The following is a 27,447-nucleotide window of genomic DNA, read 5'->3' on the forward strand; positions in this document are numbered from 1 at the left end:
CTCCAGCCTCCGAACCCGCTGCTCACGTCTTTGACATATGCACAGGTGCTGCTGGAGGCAGGTTGTTGCTACTGATCATTCACTCCATGCAGTCCTGTTGTGCTTGTACCGGGTGAGCGTGAACTTCGTTGTTGTATCACCTTAGTTCATTAGCAACAGAGACTAGGTGGACATGTTCAGCACCATGTCTCCCGCCTTTGAACACACCGCTTACAGCTCTGATATATGCACAATTGCCACTGGAGACAGGTTGTTGCTCCTGAGCATTCACTCCATGCAGTCCTGTTGTGCTCATTCCCATTACTTTAGGTGGGCCGGGTCTCGCTGGTACTGAGTACCGGCAGTTCTTTAAAGGAGGCCTTGAACGGGTCTCTATCGGGCTCTGTTTTGTGCCCTGGCGGTCCATTTTTTTCCGGACTGCAGTGACGCAGGCACATCGATGTGCATGTCCTCACCCTGCTCACTTCTCACTAGTGGAGAAGTTACGGCATGACGTCATGCCAGGTGAGCCGTTTTGGAGAAGGGAAATCCTTTAAAGAGAGTCATTTTCTCTGGATTTCCCTTCTCTTTTTGAAACTCAGGAGCAGCAACATCGTCATGGTGTCACCAGGGAATTAAGTGGATGCTTTTTCAATATTATATACAAGCAGCCTCGGCCCGTATAGGGTGTGCCACCGGGAGGTGACATGAGGCGGTGGAGGGGTGGGGTGGGGGGTTGCAAAATGCGGCAAATGGACAATTTCAGGTGAGTAAATGAAATAAAAAAACGAATTTTGTTGTGCGTGCTGCATCACCAAATGTGATGTAGCGCTCGCAACAAAATTTGTTACTTACCTGAAATCGTCCGTTAGCCGCATTTTACAACCCCCCAGCCTGCCCCTCCCCCGCCCCACGTCAACGCATGGTGACATGCCCTATACGGGCTCTGACTGTAAACAAGACATATTTGCTTCTTATTTATATTATGCAACTAACAACCAATGGCAAAGCCAATAGTCATGACTTGTAGGTGTGATGTTACTTGTTGAATCATATCTGGATGCAAGGACCGAAGCAGTAAAATACAAGTCGGGCAGCACACTCTGCTGAGCACAGATTTTTAGCTTATGTGTTTTTAAGCCACGTCCTTAATTACATTGGCCATGCCCCTTTGAGAGACTCCCAGTTTTTTCATCCCACTTAAAGCCCTGCTCGTACCCGACGAGTTAGAACTTTGTTGTTGTCGGTATCACCTTAGTCCATTAGCACCAGACACTAGGTGAACATGTTCTGCACCATGTCTCCCGCCTCTGAACCCACAGCTTACACCTCTAATATATGCACATCTGCCACTGGAGGCAGGTTGTGTTTCCTGAGCATTCACTCCATGCAGTCCTGGTGTGCTCATACCCGACGAGTGTGAACTTTGTCGTTCTTAGTATCGCCTCAGTCCATTAGCAACAGAGACTAGGTGAAAGATAGGATGGTTACAACATCCTGGATTGAGTCACTGTATCCATGAGCCAACTACAGTTTGCTATGAAAATTCATAGTGGTCACTAGCCACAGGATGCAGATTATGCACACAAACCTCATCTCGTCATAGCACATTAAAGCCGCCAGGCTCAAATTTTGGACATGCACAGCAGCCAGTGGGACAAGACTTTAACCTAGTGCTGTTTCTCATCTTTGTACTCCAAAGCCACTGTGTGGGGCTTTTGGCTGTGTACAGCAGGCACTGTGCATAGTGTGAGACATTCCCAAAAACATGTGCTCCAATCCTCATCTCATCAGTGCAACTTTGGAACTCTGTTTTTTAATTTACTGCCATTTTAAAATGATCATGATCTTCTTAAAATGGGTACGATCTTGAGTTTAGGTGCTCTCCTCTAAGTTCAAATCCTGGAGTTTATTTTGCTTTATTTTATTTTGTATGCAGCTCTGTAGGGCATTTAACTCCACACACTGGGTTTAATTTCTTTCTGCTGTGTGGGAGGAAAGGTTTATGGGATTCCAGATCCCCTCAGACTTTTAATTTGGTTCAGCTGTGGAGGTTTCCTAGCCCCTTAAATGTTGAATAGGCAATCATTCAGCTTTCATAGTTCTCTGCTGCAAAAGGAATACCAGGAGATGCCTTCGGTCCTAATCCTTCTGAATTTGGGCGTGGTAAATAAAAAAACAAGCATCTGACAGCTGCTCCATTGCAATTATAAAAGGGACAGCTTTCTGCTTTCTCAAATGCATACGGAGGGGATAGATAACAAGACCATTCGATTGTTGCTTTGGAGCTTAAGGGCATCTGGCAGGGAAGCTAAAGTAGGCACTGCCTGGCTCTGCCTCCCCACCTACTTGTGCCGACTCCTCCAAGAAGGCCTGGCACTCTCGGACCCAGCTCCAATGCAGTCCTGAAGCTACTAGCATTCTTCTCCGGCATCCCTTCTGCATAATATTGCTCCTTTTTCAGCTCTTTTTTCTTTTCATCTTAGCTCTCTTTTTCCTCTTAGTCTGCTTTTTATTTCTGTCTCGTTTTTGCCTCTGCCCTTTTCTTTTCACGCTTTCCAATCTCACTCAGATTTTTAGATTTTTGCCCCTTTGCCTGTTTTCCTCTTAACCTTTGCACTCTCACTCATGCACTAAGCTTTTGCTTTTTGTTCCTTTTTGCCTATTTTTCCTCACTCTTTGCACTCTGCACTCTCAATCTTGCTCAGCCTTTTTGCCTCTTTGCCTGTTTTTCCGCCCACTCCTGCATGCTTTCTCTGCTGTTCTACCTCTCTTCTCTGTGCTTTTTCCCTCTTTTCTCTGCTTTTTCCCTATTGTTCTCAGCCTTTTTACTGTTTTCGCACCATCCCCCTGAATCTTTCTACCTAATCAGCATGCCACGCTCTCACCCACTTTCCTACCATTCCCCCCACCACCCTGAGAACTCCTCTCCCAGCCTGCTCCTACTTCATGGCAGTCATAGCGCAGAATAGCCATTCAGCAGGCACTGTCTGTGATGTTCTTAGGCTTCCAGACTAGAGCTCCTGGTCTCTCCTCCATCTCGTCTCTGTCTGGTAGCCTAACCTTTTCACCTCTTTTGCTTTTTCCTCATAGCTCTCTTTTGCCTCTTTAGCAACGTTCACCCTCTCTCGTTTTTGCCTCCCACTCTTGCTCATCTCTTATGCTTTGTGCCTCTTTGTCAGCTTTTCCACACACTTCAGCATGCTTATTCTGCTGTTCTGACAGCTTTCTCTGTCTCCTTTCAGCCTCCTATTCTCAGCCTTTTCCACTGCTTTTGGGCTCTGTGGCCTTTCCATCCCTTTTCCTGTGATGCACTCTCATCTGCTTTTCCACCGCTCCCACCACTTACTCTAGCCCTGTCCACCCCTCCCAGAACCCCCCCTTCCTGCTCATACTTAATGCAGACTGCAGTGTGGATGCCCTGCTGGCACACCAAGGCAAATATGGCTAACATGCCAAGGCAAGCCAAGCTGCGCCTACCCACCCACCTCACTCCTGGTCTTCAACGCACCCACTGACCACACTTTCAAATACCCCTCTGCTACAGCCCTCCAAGCCCTGAACCCAGGATGCACCTTTTCACACAGCTCTCAGACCTCCCTGAACTGACTCCTCCTAAACACATCCTCACTCATCAGAGTGTGGAACCTCCTGCGTGATGTCTCACCGACCTGATCATTCTCACAGAAACCTGGTTCAGCCTGACATTGGCCCCTACATTGCCACATTCATCCCCCTTGATACAGGGCTGTAAGATAGAATAGAACCTACTGAGCCAGAGTAGAACTAGTCATTATCTTCACAGAAAGCCTCCACTGCTCCGTCATGTGCTCAATCACCAGTGACTGTCTGGAACACCTGGCTTTTAAATAGCTCCACATCCATCACACTAACTCAGGACCTTTGTAGACAGCTCTCCAGCCATTTCAATATGTCAGCAACAAATACAATAATTTTGACCACCTGCAGGACCCATCTACCATTGCAGCCCTCCTACCTGATGAGGTGAGCTCCCCAGACACTGTCATGACCTCCTTGCCCATCATCACCATGGCATATGCAGTGACCATGCGATCTATTCACTCAAGAGCTCTTTTGGGTTTCTGCCCACACTTCATCTTCACCAAAGAACAGGATCCCCTCATCCGCACAGTCTTGCATCTGATACAGAAATACTCCATCAATACATCCACCTTCCCAGATGCTTGGAAACATGTCACAATGCTCCCCTTCTTGGTGAAACCATAGGCAGATACTAAGACAAGGCTAACTACCTACCAATCTCATTGCTGCCCTATCCTCCCTAAGTCCTGGAGAAAGTAATGAGCAAACGACAGGTCGACCACCTGAACAACAACAACCACCTTCTCGACACCACGCAGTCCAGATTCAGGTCCAACACATCATCGAGACTGTCACAGACTACACCTGAATAATCACGGACAGAGAAGGGAAGGCTGCTCTTATCCTACTTTACCTATCTTCCACCCTCTTCCTCATTCAACACCTCCACATAGTCACCATATGTGGGCCTGTTCTCTATTGCATCTGCTCCTTCCTCACCTGATTCACACAGTCAGTCAGCTTGGCCCCCTACACCTCATCTGCTGCCAACCTCATATGTGGGGTACAGCAAGGATTATTTAAGCCTCACTATGTATATCACCTACATGGCACCACTCACTAACATCGTCTGATCCCGCATAATCAACATCATCTCTTATGCAGACAGCATTCACCCCATCATTTCTCTTTCCAACGAAACATCCAACAACTGGACCAACTGCACCTCATGCATGTTTGAAGTCGCCAGCTGGGTAAGGACCCACTGTCTGAAACTTAACAAAGTAAACCAGCATTGGCATAGCCAATAGGTCTCGCCTTTGGGACCTTATGTGTTTAGCCAGAACTTTTGGCTATGTTGTAGAGCAATGTGGCTCATGTTGAATAGGTATAATAAAAAGTGTTAAGCACTGTCATTAATTGTTTGTCTATAATGTTTTTACATGCTTTTTATGGTCTAAAAAACCAAAGTAAAGATGAACTAACTGACTGAACACCCTCACATATAATTTTTAGAGAACTGCATTTTCAAAAGACAATATGATTAATATTGTTCGGAAGCTAAGGTACTATTGGCTTTAAGTTACCGTAAACTGAAGAAATAATTAAAATACACAAGGCAGAAGAATAAAGTAGTGAGAAGAATTCAAAAGAATTAGAAAAGTAATGTATTGGCCACCAGCCCTGGCACTGTAGAGCTCTTCTTCTTAGACCGTTTTGCACATGCGATGAGGGAAAATGCTGCTGATCACGATGGAAGAGAGGCAATGGTTGGTAGAAATGGGCTGACCCAGTGCCCAAGTACCCAGTGCCCAAGGACCAAAGTGCCCAAGCTGTGGTGGGTAGAGGTAGAATGTGAATGGCAGTTGGACAGACCAACAGATGAAAAGGCTTGACTTAAAGTTTCCCCAAGTATGTACTTTTTATTTATAATTGTCTTTATTGCAGAGGTAGGCCAAACGTAAAGCGGTCTGTAAGCTAGATTTTAAAAAGAACCAATGGAAGGAGAGAAGAGCGAAAGCACAACGCCTGATTTAAAGAATGAGTTTCAGAGCCCTTTGGAGACAGGCAGGGCAGACATCTCTCACACTAATCTTTACAGTATTTATTTACATACGCTCTAATCTCATGTCCTGTACTTGAGGTTCTTCCTTATCTGTGTGGTAAGAGCAGTGAAAACGGGGCCGTAATTGGCTCATTATTTACAAGTTGGAAATCACTAGAGCACCACGGACTAAAATAATCCATGGTGCACTTGCCGTCTAGCAGGAGGGTCAGGGAAATGGCCTCGGGGGAGGCACATGCTCCGAAGTGACACCATGGTCTCGGGAAGGATCACCACTGTCACAAGGGGGCATCACCTGTCTCTAACAAGAGGGCATGACAGCCACACAGCAGTGAGGTCATTCTGCCATCTAACAAGATCGCTGGCCTCCGAGGGCTGGGAGTGTCTGGGCGCAGTGGGCCACACTGCGCTTCTAGGAGGAGTTTTTGGACTTTATACCTAGATAGGAATAATCTTTGGGATACACACATCCATGACTTCATATACCATTAGAGTGCACGGCCGGTGTCGTCATCGGTATATACGACACTCTTCTGTCTAACGGATAATGTGTGGCTTAAGGGCCGGAGCGACCGCCTTTGACGCTGGGGAACCAGGTTGGAGTCTGGCAGGAGGCTCACTCATCCTGTGATTCTGGGAAAATCACTTAATGTCCCCGTGCTAAAATTGATTGTGCCCCTCTTTAACGCAACTGGTGCTCAAGTAAAGTGCCCAGAAACCATTGTGTTGAGTTTGCGCTATATAACACTGCAAAAAAGAAATAAAAGCACCGAGGATGCAGCAGGGCGTGCGCAAGACATGCAGCGGTAAGGTAAGTTATCACGGTGTGAGCACAGAAACTAACGTGAACCGCTTAGGGCTATGCTGACAATGAATATGTATTGCGGGAATACAGTGTGTGTGTGTGTCAACCCGTATCAGCCCATCACCAAAGCAGCACGTGCCAGCAGCACGTGAAACTAGTATGCCCGCACGGTATCCCCACAGCCTCCTGTGTGGGTACTGACTGCAACAACATCATTTGCAAATAGACAGACTCAAAATTAGACAGACTGCAAAAAATATCGACCATTCAAATACCAACATCCCATTTCCCCCACGCAAAATGGACGCGCGTCCCTTCAGAATGTGACGAGGGACCCCCGAGGAAACCTTGTGCTCGGGGGTCCCACGAAAGCTTACCCCCGCCCGCACCACAGGGGCCAGTGTTAAGCCTGGACAACCTTCCTTGCTACGCGCGGCAGCAGGGGTTCACTCGCGGGAGCGATAATTGAGACCAGATGGGCCGCGCGCTCCCACGAGTGAATCTCCGAAATTCACGTGTTGTCGTTGAAGGCAATGGAATGTGTGCACGTGCTTGGCTGAAAAGCCAAAGCGCTAGGAAAAGGTCGTTTTCCTTTGCAGCGCATGCGCTATGAAGGCTCGACCTAAAAAGCAGAAGAGATATAACTCAGCACGAAAATGTCTACTTGGAATTTATTCCAGTGGCCAGGAAATCTTGGACCAACACCCTGGCTGGCCAATCAAGCCAAGAACCTGGACATGGTGGTGGGCAACCAACCCTTGATGGCATGCCCAATCTACGCGATCAACTCATCCTGTTTCTACATCCTAAATATATTCAGAAAAATCTGCTAATGTCTCCTAATCACCACATGTTCAAATGATGTCACTCCTGTGACACCCTTGGATGGGATCAAGCTGCATGTGATATCTCTTAAATTAACCCAGTGATTGGATACGAGTGACTTTAGCAGAAAAACTCAACTTTATGTGTATGCATATATGCTGGTGGCCTTAATTCCATTCAGTTACTACACAGATGACTGTCCTTATCTCTATGCTCTCAACCTTGCTAAATGTTCAAAGTTTATAATAGTACTTTGAGGAGAATGTGTCTGTTTAAGGTCAACCTGGATGACAGTTTTACAAATCAAGCAACCCCTGACCTGCCAGAAATGGAACACCTTGTCAGGGGTAGTAGGCGCTATAAATACTTCAAGATCCTCTGGATTCTGGCTAAATCCAGAAGACCCCCCCAATGCGACCAGGCATTCACTTAGTTTATTTGAAGGATAGCAATCTACAAACAACTGCCAGGCGTAAAATCAGTCTTTTAGTAATCAGTTCAGTTCAGTTCATTTAATAACTTTATTTCGGCCACTTGGGCCATAAAAGTACATTATTACAATCATAAAAACATAAAAAGAAGAATAAAAATTAGATAACGACAGACAATACAATCATATTTCTACATATGTTACAGTATGAAAATAGTGGCTAGCCATTATCCTAAAATCGGGTAGAATACGACTGTACAATTCATTAAAGATTATTAGTTAAAAAAAAGAATTAATGGATGGAGCAGATATCTTCGTTGTATAGGCTTCCATAGATTTGTCAGAAAAAGGCGCTTATGCCACATGCCATTTAGGAAGCGCGAAACAGCAAAAACAATTGTAATTGTAATTGTAATTGTAACAGTATTTGTAGAGCGCGATTGCTGCCCGTGGGCGTCCAAGCGCTGAGCTGACCAGAATAGTGGCGGAGGGGGTGCTAGGGTGCAGAGGATTTGTCAAACAGCCATGTTTTTAGGTGTTTGCGGAATGAGAGGAGATCTGAGTTAGACCGGAGTGAAAGGGGAAGGTCGTTCCAGAGCTTGGCGGTGTTCAGCGAGAACAGTCTTCCCCCAGCTCTGGCTCGCTTTACTCTGGGAATGACGGCCAGGAAAGCCTCCTTTGATCGCAGGTTCCTGTTGGGGTGATAGGGGGTGACAAGATTTCTGTTGATCGCTGGGCTTGTGTTCCAGAAGGTGCAATGCGCCAGACATAGTGCTTTGAAGGCTATTCTCTGCCTCACTGGCAGCCAGTGGAGGCTTCTCAGAGCAGGTTTAGCAGACTGAGTGCGCGGGATTTCCAGCAGGGAACGTGCTGCACAGTTTTGGACAACCTGTAATTTCCGGAGTGTAAACTCAGGTGCACCCATGTATAGGGCGTTGTTCGAGTCAAGACGGGACTGGATTAGCCCCTGGTATCGTGTTTTAATATCTTATAGAATCTTAAATGAAAGCGAGTACCCTCTGGACCCACAGGAACTGGGTAGAGTAAATTCTAAAAATCAAAGTTGTTCCCTGGGTTATAACTTAGAACGGGGATATCACACAACCACTCAACTCCTAGTCAATCACCTATCCTTATACTCCTGATTCTTTCAGTCAAAAACTGGCTTGTATCCAGTTTCCCAGCAATAGTAGAACCACAAATACAAAATATTGTGTAGGTAAAAATATTACATAATTTATTCAGTTGCACAGGTTTAAAAACACATGAATTCATACCCATAAAAAGTTTTTTCTGTTACTTAATACAGTGCCTAATGCTTAATCAAAAACATTTATACAGTAATGCACATAGTTTCATAAAGTTAAAAGCATAAATTTAAAAATAACTAAAGGTTGGCGACACGTTTCGATGGCTGGCACTTTAGGCCCCACCTTCCTCAGGGCAACGTTTATTTTATTAGCACATAGATCTGTGAATAGAAGAAGCCAGTGTTACAATGCAATCTTCATTATGATTTCATATTCACATTACATCTTTTTTTATTTATTTATCCCAACATTTTGACTCTTTTGTGGTTGTACTATTCATAACCTGGAATTTATACTAGTCCCCCTCCCTTTTTATTATTAGTTAAGTTCTTTCATTCATTCCTTGGGTGCACGGGGCATAGTTATGTCGCATGCATTGTTGGAGCTGTATCTTATACTTCTCTAATACTTCCCTTGTGTATTTTCTTCAATCATTCCTATACGTGTTGATGCTATTTAATGTGTAGGATGTCATCTGGTTGGGTCAGTTAATATTCTGTGGTCCCTTCCATAGTCGGTCCGTTCCAATTAATCATGACCTAAAAACATATATCTCATTGTTATCTAATTTCAAGGGTCTTTTATACACCCTCTTCCTATTCTTATAAGATGTTTTCTTTTACTCAAAGGGATTTAGGACATACTTGGGGTTAGCCATCTATTCTACCCCCTCTTTTACCAAATGTTTTTATCCTCTGGGTGTCATACCTGCATCTGCTCTTTTTGAGTCCTTATATTCAATAAATCCTTCGTTCAGTGGCTAGGTCTCTTTCCATTAGTCCCAACCTGCACAGAAATAATTATTAAAATAAAAATATTATTGAGTGACATAATATAGAAATGGACATAGAGCGGGGTCAAGATAAATTATCGTTTATCCCCTGTAGAAATTGTGACAGTACGCAAACGTCTACAGAACTAGGAGGATCCGCCTGCATATACACTGATGTGAATTTGATTAATTTTAACAAAAAGGTGTAAATAGACTCGGGGTTTAAATTGAAACATCTCCCCTGTAAGAAAAATGAGACACTTAATAATTATTTCTGTGCAGGTTGGGACTAAGTCGAAGGCAGACTGCAGGTCGTTGAAAATGAGAAAGAGGCTGCCACCTTCTATACTCACTGTCTTCCAGTAAAGCACCTAAAGTCGAAGTATCTGGTCGGCGGTTGATGTGCTCGACCTGAAGCCTGCCTTTGAGGGACTTAGTATCTCCTCTATCCAGCCCTGTATTCTATCCAGGATGATCAGTCCCATAAGTTTCTGGGAAGTATCTATTAGGCTGATGGGCCTATAGTTTGAGGGTAGGAGAGGGCAACCATTTTTGTGAATGGGGACTATCTCAGCCCCACTACAGGTATCCGGGGGATCCATGCCCTTTAAGATGGCATTGAAGAGGACGCACAAATACGGGGCCCAAATTTTCGATTCCGTCCAAAAGAGATCCCCAGGTAACTTATCTAGGCCAGGTGCTTTGTTGGGTTGCAATTTCTCAATAGCACATTCTACTTCACCCAAAGGTATCTCCCAAGCACCTTCCAATCGATTCTCATGGAAGGGCTTCAGGGAGGCAACGGAAGTACCCACTTCGGTGCGACCAGCATATAATGCCCCAAAGTGTGCTTCCCAAACTGCGGATGCTAAATTAGATTCTAGGGCGGGTCGCCTTCCCCTACCCCCAGAACTTACTATTGCCCAGAATGATTTCAGATCTTTGTCATTCAGGGCAATCCTGAGGTCTTCCCACTTCTCTGCTTCCAAATTGTTCTTTTCTGTTTTGGTAGTCCACTTGTAGTTTGCCCTACACTGCTTAGTTGCTAACCTATCCTTTGCCTTCACTACATTTAGTAGTACAGTTTGGCTTTGCGGCAGCTTGCATTGAACCAGGGGTGCTTGGAATCATAGTTTGCTCTTGGCTTTCCCACCAAGTAGAATGCATCAAGGAGTTTGTTGTTAGCTGCTCATGGATTTTTAGGGACCTATCCTGTGTCCCTATTTGGGAATCAGCTCCTCCTACCTCCCCCATTTCAATTAATAGTGGCAGAGCCTGGTTATATATATTGGCCAGTTTAGGTTGAGATTTCTGAATATGACACAACCTCACTCCGCCTGTTGTTCGTCAGTGTTAGTGCATTTTGCTCCCTATTAGAGTCTGGTAGAGGGTTAGACAAGCCCAGACTCCCTGCTTTTATGATCATTACTAGTGCATTATGATCGCTGTCTAGCCTCTGGTGGACCTGGAAGTCAAGGACCCTGTCCCAAGTTCTAGTCTCAACCAGGATATAATCAAGCAGCGAGTTCTGACCCTCGCTATTGAACGTAAACTGGCCCGTCTATCCGATTTGGTCCTACCATTGCATGCCCTCAATGATAATGCCAGGGTAAGGGAATTTAGGTGCATGACCAGCGGCAGCCAGGCTTTAACCGGTGGAATCTGTGGATCAGGTATCGACCAATACTGATCCTCCTCCGTGGGCCCATCTAGGGTTGGGTCAGTAAGAGGCTCAAACTGACGATTAAAGTTGCCTCCTACTATCAAGACAATTGCTGGATCCAAGGCTGATATAAAGTGTCCCAATTCCTCTATATCACCTGATTCTTGCCCATTATTTACAGGTCTAGAGTAAACATTGAGTAGGGCCATTTGTGCCTTTAAGGCAAGCGTTAAAAGAACACATTGCACGTCATCAGTATTGGATAAAATCTGCTCAGCTTTAGCGCCGAGGTTTGTGCCCACCCAAATACTTAGGCCACCCGACGGTCTCCCCATGCCCTTTGTGGTAGCCAAGATGTTGAAGGAAGCAAAACCTGCTCTCTGGTATTCCTTCCGGACCCATGTCTCCTGGAACAAACAGACATTGTGATTGTCTAGAAAGCATCCCCAATACTCTGGCTCTCTGCTGTACCACGTTACCCCTATAACCCGGGGCCAACAAATCATCTGGAAGGAGTCCGCAGGGATTGCCATATATCGTGGCCAATTCTCCAAGGGGTTCCTTCCCGAATACTAAAGATGATAGATCCGGGGCTCCCCCTTCCTGTATGATCACAGATGGAATGCCAGAGAATGGGCCGTCTTCCACACAGCTCAATCCAGCTGAAAGCGGCCCACAATGATCCACAACTTCCCTCTGGCTCTGGGTCTGCCGCCGGGTTGTGATGTTTTCCCTATCCTGGTGTTCCCCTCCCAGTCAGTCCACCTCCTCCAAGCCTTGGTACCTGTTGTTCACCCTGATATTAAATTGAGGGTACCTGCTATATAGGTCCCATCTTCTATCATTTGCAATCTCAGGGCCCGTTTGTTGCAATATCGGTGCTACACTATCTGTTGGTAGTTTGTGTTGCTGTGGATAGAAGAAATCTAGGGGTCGGAGACTAATACCTGTTGGGGCAGTCTGCCGATTGGTTGGAGTGAGGAGTAGATTTCTTACTGTATTGGGACTTTTAAAGTTAATAATGATGCACTCCCCTGCGTCTAACTTCTTACGTGTTCGCACCCACCCTACTCTTCGCACCATAATTATTTCCCCTGCTCTGGCATGCTCAAAATGTTTGTATTTTGCAAGCCAGAACAAGCATTCATTTCTAAGTTTGAGTGGGGACTCTCTCACGTTGGGTGCAGTTGATGGAGCTCCTGTTAATATTACAACATATGGGGCACATGCCGGGGGGAGATTTATGTGGGGTAGGATGAGTTCACCGGGGGTGTTCCCGTCAACTCTTTGGGCATGATCTACCTGCCTCCTCTTGTTATTATCAATTCTCATAGTTGGGGGATTAAGGACTAAAACTACATGTGTCCCCGGGGGGGGCTATGCTCTATTCTCAGGACCTCACTGGGTTTGTCATTATTCTTGTCATGTCTGGCTTTTCCTGCCCCACCATCAGATGTAGAAAATAGTCCCTCCAAAGTACGTTCTCCCCCTACTGCATGTGTTAGTGGGAGGGTGGTCCCATCACAGTCACTTGCCATCCTCCCCCTTGTGTTCTTTGTGGTCTGGATTGCCTGTGCGGGTGTTCCCAAACCCCCCTTAACCAATAGTTTTTCAATTTTATACAATCTTGTGATTAGAGGGGCTAGTTCAGTTCTGAGTGTGTCCCTCACTTAGTCATGCAAAGCGACCATTAGGTCTTGTGCCCATGGTGGATAGGGAGTGTCACCGCTAGCAGGTTGCTGCGTGGCCTCTTGAGGATCATACCCTAAAATAATATACTCCGTCACCACTTTTTCCCTAGGGCCAGCGTCAGCAGTTGACTTCCGTTTCCCTTTCTTAGGGGCAGATATCCCTGATGTATCCTTTTTTGGGGGAATATCCTCGGTGGGCGTCTCGATTTGTATGGCCTCTAGTGGGTGGGGCGTGACTACTGGTATAAGTGGATCAGATGTATCTAAGAATATGTCCGGAGTGAGTGACAGCGTCTGCTCTGTTAATTCAATTTCTGTGTTGACCACCCCAATAGCCCTCTGTCACATTTTGTCTATCGATGTTTGTGGCAGCGGGAGAGCAGAAACAGTTTTATTTCTAGTTGGGCCCAACCTTTTCCCCATTTTTACACTCCCAAACTTTTAGTTCTTAACAACAGTTGATTCCTATGGATGGATAGAAAGAGTGCACTATCCAGAATAGATTGTAACTTTTTCCCTGCTATCAGTAGTGCAACAATCCACAGTTTTTAACAGGGCACCCCGCAGTCCAAGATTTAGCTTGTGTGACCGAAATTTAATGAGAGCATGTAATTAAAGTCTTTACGCCACCCAGGTCGAATAGAACTACATCAGGGCCCAATAGTTGCTGCCAGTAAGTCTGTGTGTCCAAGGCTGTATGGGTTTTGATAGGATTCTTACCCGCTCTTTTTCTTTACCTTGGTCCCGCCGATAACAACTGACCAGGGGGATGGCCCAGCCTCTTCCGGCCTATGTCGGGAGCGGACGGGCCCGCCCTTGGCCTGGGCATGCCTGCGCGGGTCCCATGCTGCGGTGGGTTGGAGGCGATTTAAATGCGCGTCCTGGCGCACTGCCCCGCATCAGGGCGGGCGAGAGAGCAAGGGTTGTTGGGGGTTGAAGTTCCTTCTCCCATTCCCCTCACGGCTCGGAGCACTCAAAAGGGATCTTGTGCCAGAGACGTTGCGACGTTGCCCTCACGGCGAAGGTAAGATCAGTCCCGCTCCCCCTTTGGCCGATAATCACTCCGGCAAGACCCTACACTGCACCTCCCATAGTTGGTCTAAAATTTTGAGATTGGAAGTTTCTCAGAATGGCAGACCCAGATATCTGGTGTTCATAAAACTGAATCCAGGCCTACTTCATCACCAGCGAATTTTGCAAAGGTTCTCATACAATTTGGGCCTGTGGTTTCCAGGGCCCAGCACCGGCTTTTAACTGTCAACACCAGGGCTTGTACCAGTCTGTCACAAAGTGGCGCGGCTAAAAAGGACTATTAACTGCTGTCCAAGCCGGTGTTATAGCTTTAGGAGCCTAGACGAGGCTGAATTGTCACACTTGTAAGAAGAGTGTGATGATTAGTAATTGTGTTGGTACTGCCATCGGCATCCTGACGAGGTCCTTGGCCCTTTTTATTTACAAATTAAGCGCATGTGTAGCTAAAAAAAATCTGTTTGCACTACTGTCACTGATAGAAGCCAAACAATGCTGGAAAAAGTGGTAAAGTAACGACAATACTGAAAAAAGCGAGAGTTGAAGATTATATAAGAGTACCTGGGGCCATATTTTGTACTTGGTGGATGTGTACTCGGCCATTTGTGACGGACATCCTGTCCGTCTTATTACCAGTGTCATTGGATATAGTTCACTTGTAATAAGGCAGATAGGTAGTCTGTCAAACTCCACGTCAGGCTCCATGTTTCCTAAAACTTCAGGATAAAAGTTAATTTCGTCATATATGTGTGATTCTTCTCTTAAGAGAAAAATTCGCACATTTTGTTAAATCATTTTCACTAAAAGGAATGGATCTTTTCCTCGCTCATAGCAAGCGACATTTTTCCCAAGCATTCTTGTTAGTAGTGCATACACTTAGGGGCAGATTTATGTTGGGAATGCGCCACGTTTGCGTCACGCAACTGCGGCGTAAACGTGGCGCATCCCTACGACCCATTTAACACGTGACGCATCTAGGCAGATGCGTCACGTTGTAAAGCCCTGCGCCACTTGTGGGCGTTCCGGCGCAGGGTGGGTGTTCCGGGGCAGGTGCGCCTCGCAAAAGTGGCTGAGTGAAATCTAAAAGATTTCACTCAGTCACTTTCAGGCCAATGCTGCGTCAAAACCCTGCGCCTGCTTGAAGCAGGCGTAGGTCTTGACGCAGCATTGTCAAGATGGGGCACCCCCAAGCCTTGCTGGAGCTGCGTCACTCTTGCGACGCAACTCCAGCAATGCGTCACCTTTACGGCACAGATGCGTCACGCATCTGTGCCGTTTTTGCCCCATGGTGCGCCGCATTGTAAATGCGGCGCACCATGGGTGGCGGAGCTGCGGCGCAAGATAACTGGCGCATCCCTGGGGATGCGCAAGTTATCATAAATCTGCCCCTTAGAGCGTATCCTCGGATACTGTTGAATTCGGCTGCCTTGCAGCGCGCTCCTTCATATTAGCAGTGGAATTAGTCATGTTGGTGTTCCGACATATTTAAATGTACCTCGTTGTCTTAATGGCTTCCGCTGAACGCTGCATGCATTACAGGGGCCGTTATAATGAATTATGTTGATGCTAATTCGAGACCAACTTAAATGTTTTTTCAGTTTCATGCATTGCTCTCATTCACGCTAAACGACGCATTTATGTTTCTTGTGCTTTAGGAATACATTTTTCGAGTGGATCCGGTTTCAAATCTGGGATTAAACTCGGACTCCATTGTAAATTATTGTATAGGGGATATAATGCGGGCCCACAACATAGAAGTGCCTGAGTTTCTGCCGTGTGGATATTTGGTTGGAGATAATAACGTCATCACTGTGAACCTCAAAGGTAAGTAGAAGTGTTTTTTTTAATTTTCAGTTGAACAATATTTTATTCAATTATATTCTTAAAGGAGTAGTGTACAGAAGAACACATATTAATTTCAATCATATATTAATTCATTTAATTTTAAAACTTCAAGGGAAGTTAAGGGAAATATGTTGGGTTGGCCAAAAGAAGAAGTTCTCACATACCTTGAAAACGTCTGATGAATGGATGGTGTAAAAGTTGTGCTCCTAAATCTGGAATGTTAAATATCAGCAAAACAATAGATTACTGTAATTATTTGTTAAATGACATTATTTATGAGTTCAGTAATGACATTTAAAATACCAGAAAAACCTATTTAAACCTTGTTCTGTATGTGAGCCATATATCGTGTTTGCCTTTCTGTGCCACCTGTTTGTGTTTGTTTCAGGAGTGGAAGATAACAGTTTGGACAGCTTTGTCTTCGATACCCTAATCCCCAAACCAATCACACAGCGTTACTTTAATCTGCTAATGGAGCACCATAGAATTATCCTTTCAGGGCCCAGCGGTACTGGAAAGACCTATTTAGCCAACAGACTAGCTGAGTATGTGATAAATAAGTGTGGTAGGAGGAAAAAGGAGGATGCAATTACCACATTTAATGTCGACCACAAATCAAGCAAGGTACGTGAAGCTGTCAAACAAATATGTTATTTTCAGTTGTTAGGATAGTGAAAATATTTAAACCCCAGGCATCAATCATGTTCGCTGTCTTATTTTTTAATTTCCTTTTTTGATGAGAAATATGGCCTCGTATGTAGCACTATTTGTCCTGCACTGCAATTCAATAAATGTATAATGAAATTAAAAACTAACCCTTCTCATTATCCCTGCTAGCAAATTGAATTTTGAAATTGTGACTCTGGATGTAGATTTTTAGGTCAGTTCTAGAGACACGTTGAGTTGGATAGTCAACCTCGTGCAGAAAAAAAAATCAAAACTATATAATGAATAGAAATATTCATATATGGAGGGGCTTTTTGTTAGCCATTTTAATTCGTCTGTTCAACTGTCATCCATGGTTTGTTTCTGTCCACCATAGTATACTGTATATTGGGGTAAATGAGTCAGCCCAATTCAGCAACTGGCTTTCTTGCCCCGTGATGTCAATTTTCCTGATCAAATGTTCACATCAAGCTTGAAATAAATGCTGTTCAGTATTTTACTTTGCCAATGCTTTTTCCCCATTCTGTATCCTTTTGTTTTGTAGTTATCCCCGTGTGTTTAAAATGTGTCTTTGGGTTACAGTAATTGAAATCAAATAGCACATTTTCTTTGCACCAGTAAGAATCATACTTTCCGGTAATGTGCATTAAAGGATGTACCATGTTACAACGCATACTATTACAACTACCTACCGTTACAACGCGACCATTACAACGCATACCATTACAACGCATAGCGCTTTGAGGTGCTGGATAGTGGTAAGTATAATTTACTATTCTAACTCCAGTCCCCGTGGACCCTAGGGAAGGTGTTGGATAGTAAATTATACTTATTCCCTATCCTAGAGCGCCCCCCAGCGCAATGCGTTGTAATGGTATGCGTTGTAAAAGTCGCGTTGTAATGGTAGTGCGGAGTAAAAGATGCGTTGTAACGGGTGTATACCGCATTAAAACTAGAAAATAAGTTGCCCTTGCCGTCCAAAGTGCACCCACCTTCTATATTGCACCCATAATGTGGTATTTAACTTATATGTGATCGTTATTTTTTATATGAGCACAAAACATTTTCTTTAACAGTTTTTCTAACTATATTGACCATAGCATATTGTGACTAAGTCACCAGGGTCTACAATTCTTCCTTGACAAGTAACATGTCAAAAACTTTGACGGAAGGGTGATTGAGTTCACAGCGAATTATCGTTTTCATATATAAACAATTTACTCATGGGCTTATTAGGCATTTTGTGCAGCCCCTGGGCCTTTTCCTACTATTGTTAATGATGGTGTCTTTGATACGTACTACTCTTTGAGTGATAACCTATGCTTTTTCTGAATAGTGCACTTCGAAGCAAAGTACAGCGATGTAATCGAGCAACCCCAATAACAACAGTTGTATGCAAACGGGAGAGGGTGTAACATGCTTGTGCCCTAATATAAACTCCTATGATCCCAAGCCTATGGCAGGTTATTACATGAAATAAGAGAGGATCTCTTTGAGAATCTTGCAGGAATCTTTTTGTATTTTGTCGAGATTTTTACAAGATTACTTTTTTTTTCACGAGTCAGAGTTTTGTAGAAGGGAACACTTCGCAGCTCTTCATTTGCTGATATGAGTTCTAGCTTCCCTTGCATCCTCGACATAAATTTCACATTTCTTGACCATCCAGTTTTCCCAGTGTTTGTCTTTGTCTCTATGTTCCCTTCCCACCAGTAACTCCAAAGACCGTCCCTTGTTGGACAGATACCTTTTTCTACCTCCACCCCCTTCAATTTCTCTCTCCCTACGGTCGCACAGAAGCGCACAGCGGTACAGAACATGGAAGGAAGCAGAGTGGAGCACAGAGAAAGTGAGCTGCCTGGTATCGGCACAGCATCGGACTGATCTGTGGCTCGATTCCCCCCCCCTCCACCCCTGTCATTGGTGGAAGATTGACCCGCCTCGGTTTCCTTCCACACTCTCGAGGTCTCCTCACTCTGGTCCGCTATAGTCTGCATCACCACATCTCAACAGCAGCAGCAAACAAAATCCCTTTTTGCTGGACTCAGGGTCCTCAGAGGCAAACAGAACCTCCTCACCCCCCACACCTGAGTGCGTTGAACTGAATTTTAACCCACAGCTCACACAGAGCTTCAACTCTACAATCCTGACCTCAGCCCCAATGAAACCACACAGGGTCATAGAGTTAGTGGCAAATGCTGCGAGCCCCCCAGCAACCTACATCAGTGCATTCAGCAGACAAGACAGACTGAAGGTGAGGTGGGGTGGTTGCTGGTCATGCAGCTGATGAAGGCATTTTGCTGTGCAAGGGTGAGGTAGCATGAGTCCTGGTGACGAAAACAAGGCATGCTTAGGGTCGTGTGCAGCTTGCGTCTCGGGTTTCCCCCCACCCATTCTCCTTCGCGTACGCAACAGGTCCAAGCGGACCAAAGCTGGAGCTCCCGCCCCTCTTTCTACTGCATCCTAAGGATTCGGCCCATAGGCGCACAAGGATTTGTGTAATTTACTCACACAGACAGAAATGTAAGCTTAAATTGAACAGTGCAATAGACATTGCAGTCCTGTAAATCAAGCAGGAAGTACCCCTCTCCCTAAATCGTGCTCATGCCTGCCCCAACAACCATGCAATCATGTAAGGATGAACCCAGCAACTATGGAGTGGAGAGTCAGAGTGACTGTATACCAAGGACCTGGAGTTGGAGCTGGAATCGGAGCATCCGCTGTACTAACTCACTGGGGTTGAGTTCGCCCACAGCCCTTTCAAATCCTGTTAAAAAAAACTGTAAGGTAATGCAGCCCAACCAACATCGAAAAAGTAGCATCAAAACAAAGGCTCAAATGCTAGTCAACAGCCCAGAGGCTGATGTCTCTGCATAAACTTCTCAGGAGAAAAACAAAGGGTCCCCAGGGAGTCAAAGCTGCAAATGACAGAAAAGTCCCTCCAAACAAAACTTAGCAAAAAACAATTACTCCCTGCTTTTTTGGGGGAAGGGGCTTCACAGTCCTCAGGCAAATTCAGTGCTTCTATGAAGGATGCAGCAGAAGAGGTATCTCAATCACTGAAATTAATGGAGATCGCCACCCAGAAAAACTGTGCCTCGTCTGAAGGCCTTATAGACCTACCTGATTTACCCAACATATCTTTAGAGATGAACTCATTATTTTGCACATTTGAGGCATCTGCACAAGCCCTAGGCTCCAGCACTTTCAGAGGCCATTATTTAAGCCTACATTAACTCAATGGATGACCTAGACTTCTTTAACAAACGTAATCTTTCAACACAATACCAGCAGTCACCACATAAAATAATAGAAGGCCTAATAGAGTAGCATTCTGCCTCCTCACCGCTAAGAGCAAATCAGCGAAAGCAAAATGTACAAGCAAAACTCACAATAGTCTTATCCATTCAAACAGATTTGGACACAGAGAAAGATGTCTCTCCAAACTATCTAGTACTCATTGCAATGAACGCCATTATCAGTACACTAGTAAAAATCTCTGATTCTTTGATGACACAATCCTCCAAAATTTACTAATCAGATATGCCTAATCAAAGAGATGGTGAAGAACATAAAAGATCTAAAAATTAACAAAAGATAAGCTATACATTGCTCCTCTAGAGTCCTTCGTTGAGAAAGTAAAGCAATCTCTGCGGATAGAGGACATTATTAATACTTTGCACTGGCTAACCTATAAGCCGAAGTTTATAATGAAGGGGGCATAACAGAACTTCCTTCGAATCACCGAACTGGGGACCCCCTGTTAGTTTTTCTCAACTATCCAAACACATAGCAAATGCAGAGAAAAGCCCATAGCGCTGGATGAGTAAGAACAGGGTGAGCATTGGTACTCGGCGAGGGGCTCAATAAGCAAAAGGATAATAGAGCATAATAGTGTATCGATAGTCCTGGAGGCAGTGGTCCAAGAGTCAGTATTTGGTGACATCCCTGTGTCTTGTGCACACCTTTGGTGCTCGGGCAAGCAGGCTTCCACAATAAAAGTTGTTTTCACAATGTATTCGTGTTTCATCATTATTTTCATGATGTAAGTCTTCTTGTTCTTATTTTACATGTTATGCATTCTCGAAACCGCTCCAATGCATTTCGGGTACTCACCCCACCAACCCCACCTGCATGCTACGGTAATCATATCCAAAAACACGGACCCCCTCTTAGCTATATCTTTTACTGTTGTTCACAGAAGCTCCCTGACGAAGGGTATACTACCCGAAATGCATTGGAGCCGTTTCGAGAATGCATAACATGTAAAATAAGAACAAGAAGCCTTACATCATGAAACTAATGATGAAACACGAATAAATTGTGAAAACAACTTTTATTGTGGAAGCTTGCTTGCCCGAGCACCAAAGGTGTGCACAAGACACAGGGATGTCACCAAGCCATATGGTGACACATTAACTACATGTATCATAGACGTGTGCCGGACGGACACGCCACCTGTATGTAGCACCCAACCTTGAAAGAAGTACAACAGAAACCTAATACAACTCGCTGTGCGCCCCCCAACCACATTTTTTGTAGCCAAGAGTCAGTATGCCAAATGCTTGAAACACATTCAAATGTAGGCAATTAGCAGAAGGTTTTTTAACCATATATAAGCAAGTGACATCTAAAAAGACTGTGCAAACAACATAGGGAAGGGCCAAATCTAGCTGCAGTTGCTACTCAAACAACACAGTCATCTGGAAAGAAAAGATCCGCCATTTTTTAATAGCAACATCAAGCTTAGAAAAATAAGGCTAGTATCAGATGAGATAAAAAAATTCCATTCCCTCAGCATTAGATCGGGCCCAAAACACAAGGGTCACGTGTCAAGGGGCAAAGTCTGTATTACTCACTGAGGAACAAAGTGAGGCTGGTCTCACTGGCTCTCCATGCACCAACGAAACACCAGAAAAGTGTTGTGATCATGATAATCAATCAAGAGGAAAAGAGTCACCATCTAAATAAATGTGTGAAAGAAGCAACAGAAAACAAATGGCATACATATACCACAGAATTAAATACAGCCCGCCCAAGAGTGGAAGAAGAGACTTGCTGTATACTCCTGAATATTTCAAAAGGTATCTCTGAAATTGTGAAATCGCTACATGCCCGGCAACAACGATAACGTGGGCTGCACCGTAATGAGGCATACTCCCTCCCTCTCTGTGGTGAATGAAGAGATAATGGGGTAGCATAAAAACAAGACATAGAACAGCTATGGGGAAATTAATCCATTATCAACGTTAATGATTTTCAACTCCACTACATGTTGAAAGGCCTATTCAAAGTTCTGAATAAACATAACATAATAAGAATATTGCAGTAAGCTCAAACATAAAACCTCAGATGATCTCGTAAGCTTCCAATTTAAATGGGATGCAAGAACTAGCGAAGAATTTACTAGAACACGTTGGGCAACATAAAAAATGTATAAGAAAATTCTAAGAAAAGGCATAAAAATGGAAGAACACAGTAAAATCATGACGTAGGCAACAGCAATAAAATGTCAGCATTTCCTAAGAAACACACCCAAAATCAACAAGCGGGGCATGGCATGCAAGACAAACTTCCCTAACACATCTGCCAACCTTCAAAGTACCAGATACAGTTTCCTCAAATGAAGTCTTCAACCTAAAGGTTACTATTGTATGGAATCCTCCAAACTCAAGACAGGTTAGTGTATTGGTTATGTTATGTTATGTTAATAACAATTTCTTGAGGGCACGTACACCCTTGGGTTTCTTGGCGCTATAGGTTCAAGACACAAGACACAATTCTAAGCGTAAGCCTGTTGGAAGAGCCACATTTTTAAAGACTTTCGAAATGCCAGTAAATCATTGCTCTGTCTAATAGGAACTGGAAAAGCGTTCCAAAGAGAGGCAGCCAGATGGTGAAAATAGCTGCCACCCTGGCGTTTCTTCTTAAATGAAGAGACATTTGTAAGGCTTAGATGTGTAGAGCGAAGGTTGCGCTGAGGTGTATAGTTAGTAATGGACTTCCTAATGAATATAGGGCCATTGTCATGGAGCGCCCTGAAGGTGATGCACCCTGCCTTGAAAGCAATTCGCAAGTGCCACTGGCAACCAGTGGAGTTTTTCCAACCCAGCTCAATTTGATTGCCACTTTGCTTGCTTCCAGATGAGCCTTGCCACCTGGTTTTGAACCATCTGGAGGTGTTTTAGTAGGCCAGTCGGAAGACCCAAGTAAAGACTGTTAGAAAAATCCAACCGGGAGAGGACAAGGGCAATCACTACTTTAATGAGCGCAGGGTGTGTTAGAAGGTGGGCAATTTTCCCAATCTTCCTGAGTTGAAAGAAACAAGAAGAAACCACCATTCATACCTGCCCTTTAAGAGATAGATCCTCATTAAGTACGATCCCTAAGCTTTTAACCAATTGGGTCTTTGTAGGAGGGACTCCCATATCAGTTGGCCAAAACAGTCGACCCCAGCTAAGTCCACTTTCCCCAGGCAAGATCAATTCTGTATTGCCTGGGTTAAGTTTGAGATGGTTTAGGGTCATCCATCTCTGTATATGTGACATTACGGCCGAGCATTCGGCGGCTGAGTTCGGAGTATTTAGGGGAATGATTACCTGCAGATCATCAGCATGGTTGTACAGGGTAAGTTTATAATTTTTTAAAGAATAAAACAGTAGGCGAAGATAAAGATTAAATAATAGAGGGGAAAGTGACGAACCTTGGGAAACACCCAAGGTAGATGACATCCTGGGGGCTGTGAAAGATCCTAATCTCACTGACTGTGTACGGTTTGTGATGAAAGAGGCAATCCAGTTCAATGCGGGGCCCCTGAGGCCGGCCTGCTCGACACGGTTGATCAGAATGTTATAGTCAACCGTGTCGAACGCGGACGACAAATCGAGGAGCACAAGGGCCTGATGGATACCCTTATCAGCATTAGATCTTAACATGTCCTGGACAGCCAAAATGACAGTTTCCGTTGAGTGAGATGGTCGAAATCCCGCTTGATTTGGTTCTAAATATTCAGAACTTTCAATAAAGTTGGACAGACACCTGGATACATGTGCCTCCAGGAGTTTCGAGAAGAAAAGGAGGAGGGAGATAGGCCTATAGTTGGCTGGATCTAGGGGGTCAGCTCCTGTTTTTTTCAGTAATGGGATCACAGTGGCATTTTTAAACCTATCAGGGACCTTGCCCTGTATAAGTGATTCATTCAAAAGAGGAAGGATTCCTGATGGAATAGCTGAGCACACCTCCTTTAGAATATGGGGGTCAGCTATCAAAGGGCGAGCCAGATTTGACACGTGAAAGAAGTTCTGAAAAGGTCTTCTCATCAATAGATGGTAAATTGTCTAAAGTGGCGGGGTTGTAGTAGATGTCTTCAATAGGATCCCCACCAGGGAGACTTTGAATATTCTTTTTTATGATGGCAATTTTATCTATGAAGAAATCATTTAAAGAGTCACAAAGTTCCTGCGAGGTCGTCAGAGGAAGCACAGTTCTTTCGCTATTACACAGATCGTTTACTATGTTGAAAGTGTCTTTGGTTTTATTTTGGTCCACCCGAATGCATGAGAAAGTCAACCACAATATTCCTGACACGGCAGGGGGCTACAAGTCGGCCAGTAAAATCCCCCTGGCAATCTGCTCCTGGAACACCCCAGGAGGGGATTGTCAGTGTAACGAAAGCAATGACAACCTGGTCTCTTTCTTTAACGATTATCTAATAATTTGTTTGCAGGACTCCTGGAAAATTTCTGAAATTGCGTTCCACAGTTTTACCAATATAGATGTTCCAGCAACTAAGTTTAAAGGCGAAACCCAGTGGAGGCCTTTCAACACTTTTAAAAACAGAGGTCGTTTTAGTAGCTTTCAAATCATCATAAATGCAGGTAATGTACTGGCCATCAGAGTAATATATAACATGGGTATACTGGTTTGTGTGATCAATGTCTACATCCCATCGTCCTTCAACAGTGAGAGGAACAGGCTATATGCCTTATTGTATCAGGTCGAAACTGTGATCAACTGTAATAAAATCTGGACAGTTTTATTAACGTCTGACTTCAATAATTCACTATTTCAGCATGAAGAAGATACAGGAGAACAGCCTACCCCTAATCACGTCTTTAAAATTCCAGCTGCAATGCTTGAGAAGAGAAGAAAGAAGCACTCAGCAAAAGTAATCTGTGCTACCGTTGCAGAGTTAGCGTAGTAAAACTTGAATGGCAGATTGTTTAAGGACCTACTGGCCCAGGTAACTTTAGACCAAGGGGTACCTAAAATCAACAATTGATTATACATTTGTAACTTCAGCAAACTTCCAGGAATTAAAAGACTTCTGCATAATACAGAGACCGGAAAGTTACCATAACCCTCAGCACATATCATTATGCAATCATATAGGAGAGGTCACTTGGAATAGACAAGCTACTGGCCCACTAACAGCAGTAAAAGACAGAAATAAGATCAAATGGTTCTGTTCCCTGGATAAAAATCTACTGGAATTATGGAGTTAACCGTTCTTGATCATATGAAAGAAGAAGTTGAATCGATGGATATTCAGGTTTGGGATCTTCAAACGTGCACTAATCTGTTAAGAAACATATTTGACTTTTTATCATCAAAAACTAAAAACCACCCCTCTCTAAAGAATCAGCTAAATGAATCCCTGATTAGAATCTGCAAAGAAAAAAAATATTGCAAGAAAATTAAGTCTTATACAACATAGCTTTGTCGCCTGCCATCTCCTAAGCTGTAAAGCAAGTACAAAAAAGGCAGATTGCAAGAAATTTATACTGTCAAGAGAAAATATCAAGATTCTCTATGGGTGAACTGCACAATTCAATCACACAAAAAATGGAACAAAATTCTTGGAGCTTGTCTGCTCTACAACTAAGTCAACTAAGATCGGGGAGACTATCGTATTCCATATGCAGTATGGACAGAACATCTGGAATGGCTTTACAGGGATCCTGCATCGAATATTTCCACGTATAACATCTTAGGACAAGAAAGATATGTCATATTGCATCAAGAGGATAAAACGCTTATATCTGCACGCAATAACTTGAGAGTTACGGGCCCAACAGCCTTTCTAAAATACTCATGAGGAAAGACTCTGCTGCCTGGAGTGTGCTAGTAGCCACTATAATCAATTTACTGCCGCACGCAGGGCACATTTTGCCATCATGGAAGGATTCCATCATAAATCCACTTTACAAGCGTGCCTCCAAACATTTGCTGAAGGGTTATGTACATGGTTTATCAACATTTCAAAAGCTTTTGATAGAGTAAACAGTATAATCCAAGAAAGAGAAGTCAGATACTAGGGTATCTAGATAGACACCACATCAGTATTGTCCTATTATAAGAGAAACACCTACACACAGGATCTCCCCCCCATTTGCTTCGAAATGGGCGTCACATCGCTGCTTCTCGTCTTACTCAAGTTATTCAAGGGGGGTTGCCATTCTCATTAGAAGAGGAGTGAAATTCGAACTGGGGGGATCAGAGGCTGACTCCGAGGGATGGTATTGTCTCATGTGGGGCAGGTTAGCAAATAAAGATGTAACAATTGCAAACTATTACGGTCCCAAAACTGATGAGCCGCACTTTCTTATCCTTGCTGTGGGGCAAGATACAATCCATAGGCTCCACGTACATAGTCTGGGGTGGAGACTTCAACACAGTAATATGCCCTCAGAACGACAGTTCACACGGATATATGACGGTACAACGCGTACCGTCACAACGCATACCTTTACAACGCGGCCGTGACAACGCAAGTCGTTACCACGACTTGCGTTGGGGGGCGCGGATTTCGAATAGTTTAATTTACTATTCTAACACCAGTCCCCGTGGACCCTAGGGAAGGTGTTAGGATAGTAAAATAACTATTTTTAGACCTTGAGCGCCCTCCAGCGCAAGTTGTGGTAACGACTTGCGTTGTCACAGCCGCGGTGTAAAGGTACCTCGTTGTGAAAACATCGTTGTAAACGATGTTTACCAGTTCACACGCAACCCATCTACACTATACCACCACACAAGGAGCACTGAAAGATATACTAGACACAAACTACCTTCTTGCCTCCTGGTGATACAAGCATCCTACACTGAGAGAAGGCACATACTTCTCGGCAGTACACTCCATGTGGTCCCGGTTGGACTACCTGATCGTGTCCATGGGCATGGCACACTGGCTGGGCAATGTTACACATTTGGCCCGCACACTTTCAGACCACTCCCCTGTGCACTTTGCAGATCTGGGTAAGCCAAACCCTTTACATTAACTGGCGCTTGAACCCCCTACACCTACTCGATTCAGTTTTTAATGAAGAGATTGGGCAGGAGATTCAATGCTTTTTTGAGAAGAACGTTACGCCTAAGATCAGTCTAACCACAGTATGGGAAGCATTCAAGGTTACAATGCGGGGATTCTGTATTTCCAAAGGGGGAGGCATCCTCAGGGATATCTGCCGAGAATTAAACACTCTGGAGCGGGACATTAAAACACTAGAGAGGGACCTTGCAAACGATGTGGGGGCAAACACGACCAGAGCCAAGCTTAGGGACAAAATGACAGAATATGAAAATTCCGCTGAACGAGAGAACAAATTCAGGGGAAAATACCATAGGGCTAGGACATACGGGGAAGGGGACCATCTAGGTAAGGTTTTGGCAAAACGTGGTTCGCCCACCCAAATTCTCCAACTACATTGCAGAGATCCAAGACTCACAGTGTGAGACACACAGAAATTTGCCTGATCAACTGCAGACGTTTGTGGAATACTATAAGTCCCTATACATCTCCCAGAGGGA

At 44.4% G+C, this 27,447-nt stretch overlaps 1 protein-coding gene across 2 annotated transcripts in view; it reads left to right on the plus strand.

Annotated features, from left to right (window-relative positions):
* NAV3 (neuron navigator 3) overlaps positions 1 to 27,447 on the plus strand; it is a 1,035,010-nt gene that overhangs the window by 905,935 nt on the left and 101,628 nt on the right. For both annotated transcript variants that reach the window (XM_086919576.1, XM_086919578.1), the window contains 2 exons: positions 15,789 to 15,957; positions 16,367 to 16,602. In XM_086919576.1, coding sequence (XP_086775702.1) covers positions 15,789 to 15,957; positions 16,367 to 16,602 — 405 coding nt within the window. The remainder of the gene's footprint in view (positions 1 to 15,788; positions 15,958 to 16,366; positions 16,603 to 27,447) is intronic.

This window comes from Lissotriton vulgaris, chromosome 1_1 (genome assembly GCF_964263255.1).
Source record: "Lissotriton vulgaris chromosome 1_1, aLisVul1.2, whole genome shotgun sequence".
Lineage (NCBI taxonomy): Eukaryota > Metazoa > Chordata > Amphibia > Caudata > Salamandridae > Lissotriton > Lissotriton vulgaris.